At 38.0% G+C, this 10026-nt stretch overlaps 1 protein-coding gene across 1 annotated transcript in view; it reads left to right on the top strand.

The window, feature by feature from the left end:
• The window catches only part of SLC38A9 (solute carrier family 38 member 9), an 87962-nt gene that overhangs the window by 47727 nt on the left and 30209 nt on the right, over positions 1–10026 (top strand). The window contains exons 9-10 of the mRNA XM_017548673.2: positions 5378–5437; positions 9353–9547. Of these exons, the coding sequence (XP_017404162.1) occupies positions 5378–5437; positions 9353–9547 (255 nt within the window). The remainder of the gene's footprint in view (positions 1–5377; positions 5438–9352; positions 9548–10026) is intronic.

The raw sequence follows: 10026 nt of genomic DNA, 5'->3' as shown, positions 1-10026 counted from the left end.
AATTATAGGCACAAGCTACTATGCTTAGTTAGTTCTGTATTCATATAAAAAGAAAATATGGATAGAGTGGAAGGTCCTTCTCAATCTCATTTTCCTTCTTTTTTGAATTTGGTGTTTATCAATCCCATACACTTTTTGGACTTTTACTGCATGAATATATGAGCAACATATACTATTGTTTTTTGTGTTTTTTTGTTTTTGTTTTTGTTTTTTTGAGACAGAGTCTCGCTCTGTTGCCAGGCTTGAGTGCAGTGGTATGATCTCAGCTCAATCTCAACCTTCCCAGTTCAAGCGATTCTCCTGCCTTAGCCTCCGAAGTAGCTGGGATCACAGGTTTGTGCCACCACACCCAGCTAATTTTTGAATTTTTAGTAGAGACGGAGTTTCACCATGTTGGCCAGGATGGTCTCGATCTCCTGACCACCCACCTCAGCCTCCTAAAGTGTTGGGATTACAGGTGTGAGCCACTGCGCCCGGCCTCATGTTTTTAATCTATACAAATGCTTTTGCAACTTGCATATACAAAGTTCATTATAATTGCTTATAGTATTTGGTAATATGAATATACAACTTTTTATCTGTTCTCATTGATAAACATTTCATTTATTTTCACCTATTGTGCTATTACAAGCAAGGCTTTATTAAACATCCTTATTTCTATCTCCGACCTTATAGACACACTTCTGGAATTTAAGATATTCACATTTTCAACCTTAATTGAAATTTCAGAATTGTTCTTTATCATGCTTGTACCAAGTTTATGAAAGATCCCCTTGTTCCACATCCTCACTCACACTCAGTATTATCAGACTTAAATTTTGCCATCAGGATGTGGTTTTACTTTGCATTTCTCCTCATGAGGAGTAGCATTAATCATCTTTTCTTAATTGTATTGACCATTAAATAGCTTATTCATATCTTTTGCCCATTTTTCTTTTTCTTTTTTTTTGAGATGGAGTCTTACTCTGTTGCCAGGCTGAGCAAGACTCCATCTCAATCTCTGCTCACTGCATCTTCCAACTCCCTGGTTCAAGTGGTAGTCCTGCCTCATCTCCTGAATAGCTGGGATTACAGGCACCATGCCCAGCCAATTTTTGTGTTTTTAGTAGAGACAGGGTGTCACCATGTTGGCCAGGATGGTCTCAATCTCCTGATCTCGTGATCCACCTGCCTCAGCCTCCCAAAGTGCTGGGATTACAGGTGTGAGCCACCATGCCCGGCCTCTTTTGCCAATTTTTCTATCGGATTTTGGTCCTTTTCTTACCTGTAGGAACTCTGTAAAGTACGGTAACCTTTTACCCACTATTGTGTTGCAAATATCTTCTAATTAGTGGCTTGTCTTCTCTTTTTATATGGTAGCTCTATGTTATTCAAAAGTTTTTTATTTTATTTTAAAATTACTGTTTTTCTCCATTATGGTTTATAACTGTTCCATGTACATTTTAGAATCAACTTATCAAGTTCCACAAAATTCCAATCAGAATTTGATTGGAATTGCATTGATTTCATCAGTTGGAATACACACAGTACAGTAATTGATATCGTCAAGTATTGAGTTAGAATTCAGTTGACATTGCATTGGATTTATTGATGTGGAGAGAATTGATATCATTTAGATACTGAGCCTTCCTATTCATGATTTTGGCATGACATAATCTCTGGTTCATTTAGGTCTTTAAAAAATATTCTTAGAGATTTTCTTGTTAAGCATCTTTTTTTTCTGGACCTTTTCCTCAGGATCATAGCATTTTTTCTGTAACTATAGTTTTAATATACAAATATGCAGTTTTTATTATAAAAAATTTTAAATACATACAAAGTAAACAGAATAGTATAATTTCCCCTTACTTAGTTTTAACAGTTATCAACATTCTGTCTTTTTAAAATCATCTATAGTAGGTGCTTTTCAACCATTTTTTCATTATTATCCCTTCAAGGAGACTTTTTAGATTTTTTTTCAGATCACCCCTCTTATGAAATTTTAATACCAAAGATATGCTGTAAAACTCCTTAAGAACTGTATGTATACATATGCTTTAGCTGTAAAAAGAGTTTCTTTTACCTTCTAAGAATGAATTTTGTCCCTCTTGAGAGTAACATCACATCCATTGAGAAGACATAATCCATGCTACACCCTCTCCCCACCCCAGTTCAACATTAGTATATGTATCGTTCTCTTTTTTAGATAGAATTTATTCATTGAACTATACATATTAATTACACAATTTTGAAAAATACATACATCTATATAACCCATACCTCCTTCAAGAAATAGAACATTTTCGTCTTCCCAGAAAGTAATGATATATTTTTGATTATACATTCACATTATTTGTTGCTATTATAAAAATAACCTAATTACATTTTGAATGTTTTTTCGAGACAGTGTCTCACTCTTTCACCCAGGCTCTAGGGTGCAGTGGTGTGATCACGGCTTACTGCAGCCTCAACCTCTCCAGGCTCAGGTGATCCTCTCACCTCAGCCTCCCGAATAGCTGGGACTACAGGCAACTACCACCATACCTGGCTAATTTTTGTATTTTTTTTAGAGATGAGTTTTATCATGTTGCCCAGGCTGGTCTTGAACTCCTGAGCTGAAGCAATCCACCCACCTCAGCCTCCCAAAGTGCTGGGATTACAGGCAAGAGCCCCCTGTCCTGCCTCTTGAATGTTTATCTTGAATCTAGCAAACTTGCGGAACTCACTGATTCTAAAAATTTTGTAGATGCACTTTGTGTTTTCTATTTAAATAATCATATCATCTGTGAATTTAAAAAGCTTTCTGGCCAGGTGCGGTGGCTCACGCCTGTGATCCCAGCACTTTGGGAGACCAAGGCAGGCGGATCACCTGAATTCAGGAGTTTGAGACCAGCTTGGCCAACCTGGTGAAACCCTGTGTCTACTAAAAGTACAAAAATTAGCCAGGTGTGGTGGCGTGTGCCTGTAATCCCTGCTAGTCAGTAGGCTGAGGCAGGAGAATTGCTTGAACCCAAGAGACAGAGGTTGTAGTGAGCCAAGATCGCGCCACTGCACTCCAGCCTGGGCGACAAGAGTGAGACTCCACGTCAAAAAAAAGCTTTCTGGTTTTTTTAATAGTTCATATAAGTATACATACATTTATATTTATATATGTATATACTTATACGGACACACAGACACATATGTATAAATGTGTATCTATATGTATATATGGATGGTTTTTTAAGTGTGAAGTTCCATTGAAGCAGTGCTTGTAGATATTCTTATATTGTCCGTAAGGAAACCTTTCTAATGTTTCACAAATATTATGTTTGTTGTGGGATATTAGTTGTAAGCTTTAATAATTTAAAGGCATTCCCGACTATCATTTTCTTAAGCATTTTCATTAAAGTGGTTGAATTTTATCAAGTACTTAATCTACATCTCTTGAGATAATCAAAAGATGTTAAGAGACAAGAGATCTTAATTAAATTTTTTCCTCTATCAGTATGATGAATTAAATGAATACATTTTATAAAATTTAAACGATCCTTGTATTGTGGGATAAACTTAGATAAGTTCATTAGTCGTGATATGCACTTTTCAAACACCTTACTGGATTGAGTTTGCTTTTTTGGAGGGGTAGGAGCTAATATCTGTTTAGATCTTTTGTGTCTTTTCCTAACAAATACTGGCCTATGGTTTTTCTTTTTCATGCTGTCCTTGAGCCTTGGTGTATTAGTTTCCTAAGGGTGCAGTAACAAATTACCATAAACGTGTTTACAACAACACAGATTTCTTTTTTCATAACTATGGAGACTAGAGATGTGATATCAAAGGGTCAGTGGAGCCCTGCTCCCTTCTAAGGATCTAGGGAAGAATCCTTCTTTGTCTCTTCCTAACCTTTGCTGGTTGATGGTGGTCCTTGGCCTTCCTTGGCAAGTAGGTACGTCACTCCAGTTTCTCCCTCTGTCTTCACGTGGCCCTCTTACCTCTGTATGTCTGTGTCCAAATTTCCCTCTTCCTATAAAGACATCAGTCATTGGACCAGGCATGGTGGTTCATGCCTGTAATCCCAGCACTCTGGGAGGCCGAGACGGGTGGATCACCTGAGGTCAGGAGTTCGAGACCAGCCTGGCCAACATGGTGAAACCCCATCTCTACTAAAAATAGAAAAATTAGCCAGGCGTGCTGGCGGCTGCGTGTAATCCCAGTTACTTGGGAGGCTGAGGCAGGAGAATTGCTTGAACCCAGGAGGTAGAGGTTGCAGTGAGCTGAGATCATGCCGCTGTACTCCAGTCTGGGCAACAGCAAGACTGTCTCAAAAAAAAAAAAATAACTAAAATAAAAATATAATAAAATGAAAGACATTAGTCATTGGCTTTAGGGCCCACCCTAATCTATTATGACCTCCTCTTAACTTGGTTATGTCTACAAAGACTCTGTTTTTAAATAAGGTCACATTCAGAGGTTTCTAGTGGAAATAAATTTGGAGCTATTTAACCCAGTATGCTTTGTGTCAAGATTTTACTAGCCTTATTGTAAGTCTTTGTCATCAAGAAATTATATGAAGATTCACAAATTTCAATCTTAAATCATTGGAGATATTGTAAAATCCCAGAGTACTACACTGTTTCTTTTATCTTGAGAAACGTACAGAGAAGATGAGTAAATATTTAACTTGCTTTCATGACTTAAAACCTAACCCAGCACCTTTTACCATCTTATTCAAGTTTCACAACAAATACTTTTATTAATGCTTACTAAGGGTATAGAAGGTTAATATCAAACAGAATAAAGTAAACCCCCCAGGCTAGCAAGTAAGCATATTCTCTGCCTATTCTCTCCTTCACTGTAGAGTGATATGAAGGCTCAGCCATCTGCATGTGTTTTATTCTTTGTTACTTCCTTTAGTCTAACTCAGTGGTTAGTGGTTCTTATGTGTATAAACAATTCGTAGATAGCCTTAGATCTACAAAAGTATGTATTGTACTTTGTAAAAAAACTTTAAGTGATTTTCTAGGGAAGATTAGCTGTGTATGAGTGTTGGTTTCCCCTTTTTGCACACATTAGAACTGTACTCTATGTGAGATGTAACTTTAGTGTGAGTATAAGAAAAAAAATGTACATATCTTTATTCTAGAGCTTTTAGCTATATTAATTCAGTGTTGTGGATAGATTTTTTAGATTTTTTTTTCTTAACTTTCCACAATGGCACTGTGAAGCCATTAAATTATCATTCCTACAAGTGAGGAAAACTGTAGAAGGTGAAGCTATGTTAACAGTGAGGTAGTCTTTGTTCAGTGGACTAGATTACTACACAGATATTAAAAGATTCTTATAACTAAAAGGCCTTAAAGGATAATAGATTTAGTATCTTTCATTCAATGTTAAACTATATTTTTTCCTTCATTTTTAGATTTTATTCATCACATTAATGACACAGACACTATACTGAGTAGCAATAATAGCAACCCTGGTAAGTAGTTTGGGATGTTGTTTGTTTCTTTACTTTCCACCTTGCTCCCAAAGGATTTAATGTAGAACATGTGGCCTTATTTTAGGTAAATGATTAGCAGAAAATTATTGTGTTTACTGAGCTGCTACTAAATTGTTGGTAATTAGTGAGTTTAAAAAAAAAAGACCCTCCAAAAGGCTGTGTTAATGTAAGCCAGGCAAGAGGTTGTATTAATGTGAGCTAGGCAACACTTAGTTCATATTATACAACTCACAATTTTATCTACAGTATCCATATTTGCCTGTGAATAATCAATATTTTCAAGAACCAATATCACTATTAATTATATCAGCGGTCTAGAAGCATAGTTCTCGGCTTGTTAACTTCGTTTTGGAGATGTATTGTTTTAGTTACTAACATATAAGCTGTACAATTTCGTAACCTGTAAAATGATTAATTTTCTAGTAATAAACAGAGGTTAGTAACTAAATATAAATTTCGTTAGTAATGAAAAATAAATGGAAGCTTTAGCTCCAAAAGAAATTAATTTCTTAGAAGTTTTTATTTATTTAAAAAAAAAAAAAAATCCTGTGGCCAATGGGTTTAATCCAGTATGGCAGTTACAGGGAAAGTGAATATAAATACTAATATAACCTTGGTAGCAGTTATGCTGTTAAATTTGAATATTACCTAAAGCTGTATGTATTTAGATTTCAGGGATACTAAATTGATGTCATGTTGATGGAGGTGCACATTGATCACTAAGAGGATAATTCATTTGGCCAGGCGAGGTGGCTCTCGCCTGTAATCCTAGCATTTTGGGAGGCCAAGGTGGGCAGATCACCCGAGGTCGGGAGTTGGAGACCAGCCTGACCAACATGGAGAAACCCCATTTCTACTAAAAATACAAAATTAGCCGGGCATGGTGGCGCATGCCTATAATCACAGCTACTCGGGACGTTGAGGCAGGAGAATTGCTTGAACCTGGGAGGAGGAGGTTGCAATGAGCCAAGATCGCACCATTGCACTCCAGCCTGAGCAACAAGAGTGAAACTCCACCTCAAAAAAAAAAAAAAAGGGGGATAATTCATTAAATACATTTATTAAGCCGACTATGTGTCAGGAACTGTTCTAGGCTCTGGGGACATAATAATGAACAGACGAAAGTTTGTCCTCTCATGGAGTATACATTCTAGTGTTTGCTACTCAGTGTCTTACTTTGCCCCTAATTAAACCTGTCTTTTGTTAATGCTAGAAAATGAGTGAGTAACGTACTAGCTTTTATTCCTGTGAACACACACATATACCTCTGAATTATTATACTAAAATATCTTGTGCCCTATCCCTCAGAATTTTCAAAGGACCAAATAACATCCTTGTTTTTAAAGAGAAAATTATTTTGCTATACCTATTCTGATACTAATTGATGAAACTAGTTTACTAATATCTAAATTTAATAGTATTTCTCCTCCAGTAGGGAGTCAGTTCATCATTAAGGTAATAAATATTAATATCACAGTCATGTTGAAGATTTAGAGAACACCATCAGCAAAGTCAGATTACTTTGTATAGTGATATCTTATATCCAGCACTTCTTTATTTCTCTGCTAATGTTTATTTTGAACAGTGTAGTAAATAGTGAGAGTATGAAACAATCCATTTCAGTTAATGTAAAAAATTTTAGCTGCTGGGCATGGTGCCTCACACTTTTAATTCTAACACTTTGGGAGGGAGAGGCAGGAGGATTGCTTGAGCCTAGGAGTTTGAGATCAGCCTGGGCAACATAGCAAGACCCCATCTATAAAAAAAAGTTTTAATTAACATAATGGCGTGTGCCTGTAGTCTGTGCTACTCAGGACACTGAGGCAGGAGGATTGCTTGAGCCTGAGTGGTTGAGGCTACAGTATGCCATAGTTATGCCATTGCCCTCCAGCCTGGGTGACAGAGACCCGGTCTCAAAAAAAAAAAATTACAGCTAACATTCATTGAATACCTGTGTGTAGGCATTCTATTAAATGTTTTACAGCAACCCTAAATGGTAGATACTGTCAACTCCATTTTCCAGATGAAGAAACCAGGGCACATAGTAGTTAATTTCATCCAAGGACACCTTACTATTAAGTGGCAGAGTTGGGATTCATTATTCAATTACCTTCCACAGCCTGTGCTCTTTTTTTTTTTCCTTCTTTCTTATTTTTTGGAGACAAGCTCTCTTTCTGTTGTCTAGACTGGCCTGCAGTGGCATAATCACAGCTCACTGCAACCTGGTACTTCTGGGTTTCAGCAATCCTCCCACCACCTCCCAAGTAACTGGGACTATAGTTACACGCCCCATCCAGCAAAATTTTGCTATTCTTGTAGAGACAGGGTTGCCATGTTTTCTAGGCTAGTTTCAAACTCCTGGCCTCAAGTGATCCTCCTGCCTCAGCCTCCCAAAGTGCTGGGATTATAGGCATGAGCCACTGTGCCCAGCTGCCATAGCCTGGCTATCATAACCTGTGCTTTTAACCACTATAATTAGCACAGGAAAATTTCTGTCCAGAGCATAGAAGAAAAAAGCACACTAAAACGTTGACTAAGGAGAAAGAAAATTCTTACAAAGAGCTGATTATTAGCAAAAGCTCCATTGTGACATTAGAAACACAATAAGAATGGCTGGTATTCTGCCTAATAACCAAAGAAATTGCCACTGATAGATCAGTATTTAAGAAACACATTTAGGCTGGGCGCAGCAGCTCATGCCTGTAATCACAGCACTTTGGGAGGCCAGGGCAGGCGGATCATGAGGTCAGGAGTTCGAGACCAGCCTGGCCAGCATGGTGAAACCCTGCCTCTACCAAAAATCCAAAAATTAGCCAGGCATGGTGGGATGTGCCTGTAACCCCAGCTACTCAGGAGGCTAAGGTAGCAGAATCGCTTCACCCGGGAGGTGGAGGTTGTAGTGAGCCGAGATCATGCCACCACACTCCAGCCTGGGCAACAGAGTGAGACTCTGTCTAAAAAAAAAAAAAAAAAAGAAACATACATTTTACTGACTTCCCAGTTGTCTGGATACCATCTGGACTCAGGTTTTTATCAAATGTGATTAACTTCCAGAATTATTTTGGATTGTTGGGATTCAAGATTCTTGCATTTTTATCAGTGATTATGATACTGTGGCAGCTGTTTCAATGATGTTTGCTTTTTATTCCAAACCCATAGATTTTGTTTGTTGTTAAAAAGAAACCTGCTCTTTGGCCTTTGTATGGGTTATTAATGTAATAAACAGTCACCCTAAATGATATTTTTTATACTATTGTATACATAAGACGTAACACCATCCAGCCCAATATTTTCTCTCTAGCAATGGAACCAAGGGATATTTGGTGGGATATTTTTGTAGTTTCTAGTAGAGTTTAAAGATAATATCTCAGGACTGGGCACAGTAACTCATGCATAATCCCAGCACTTTGGGAGTCCAAGGTGGGTGGATCACCTGAGGTCAGGAGTTCAAGACCAGCCTGACCAACATGGCTAAATCCCATCTCTACTAAAAATACAAAAAATAGCTGTGCATGGTGATGTGCGCCTGTAGTTACAGCTACTTGGGAGGCTGAGACAAGAGACTTGCTTGAACCCAGGAGGTGGAGGTTGCAGTGAGCCAAAATCACGCCACTGCACTACAGCCTGGGTGACTCTGTCTCAAAAAATAAATAAATAAAAATAAAGATAGTATCAGAAATTTTAAAGATTCCTTCACCCTTATTTATGTTTAGGTGAAGGATTCCTAATATTCCTAAAATTAACCCTCTATTTTTTCCAGAAAGGAGATATTTAGGCTCCTAGGAAAAGTTGAAGTTTGGTAGAACAAGTGTCTGTCTCTAGGGGCAGTCATTTTCTGTTGTTGTTGTTTTTTTTTTTTGTGGTCTTCTCTAATCTGGTGCTTTCCTATTGCAGTGATTTGTCCAAGTGCCGGGAGTGGAGGCCATCCTGACAACAGCTCTATGATTTTCTATGCCAATGACACAGGAGCCCAACAATTTGAAAAGTGGTGGGATAAGTCCAGGACAGTGCCCTTTTATCTTGTAGGGCTTCTCCTTCCACTGCTCAATTTCAAATCTCCTTCATTTTTTTCAAAATTTAATATCTTAGGTAAGTAGTAGCACTGAAATATGGAGACTTTGTGTAATAGAATATGTGGTGGAGTCTAGGGAAATATGGTCTGAGTGGTGAGTTACCTTCCAAGCCTGTTCATTTGTGTTTGATTTGTTTATCCTTCCATCCTTCCTTCCTTCCTTCCTTTCCTTTCCTTTTTCCTTTGCTTTTCCTTTCCTTTCTGAGTTTTGCTCTTTTTGCCAGGCTGGAGTGCAATGGCACGATCTCACCTCACCAGCCTCCCAAGTAGCTGGAATTACAGGTGTGCGCCACCATGACCAGCTAATTTGGTAGTTTTTAGTAGAGGCGAGTTTTCACCATGTTGTCCAGGCTGGTCTCAAACTCCTGACCTCAGGGATCCACCTGCCTCAGCCTCCCAAAATGCTGGGATTACAAGCATGAGCCACCACGCCCAGCAATTTGTTCCTTCTTACAATAACCTGATTTTTCTATTTTTTTTTTGTGGAATTTGGCAT

Source organism: Cebus imitator, unplaced genomic scaffold (assembly GCF_001604975.1).
Source record: "Cebus imitator isolate Cc_AM_T3 unplaced genomic scaffold, Cebus_imitator-1.0 Scaffold213, whole genome shotgun sequence".
NCBI classification, from domain to species: Eukaryota; Metazoa; Chordata; class Mammalia; order Primates; family Cebidae; genus Cebus; species Cebus imitator.
Note: the sequence above shows the minus strand (reverse complement) of the source record. Positions and strands in the feature narration are given on the sequence as shown.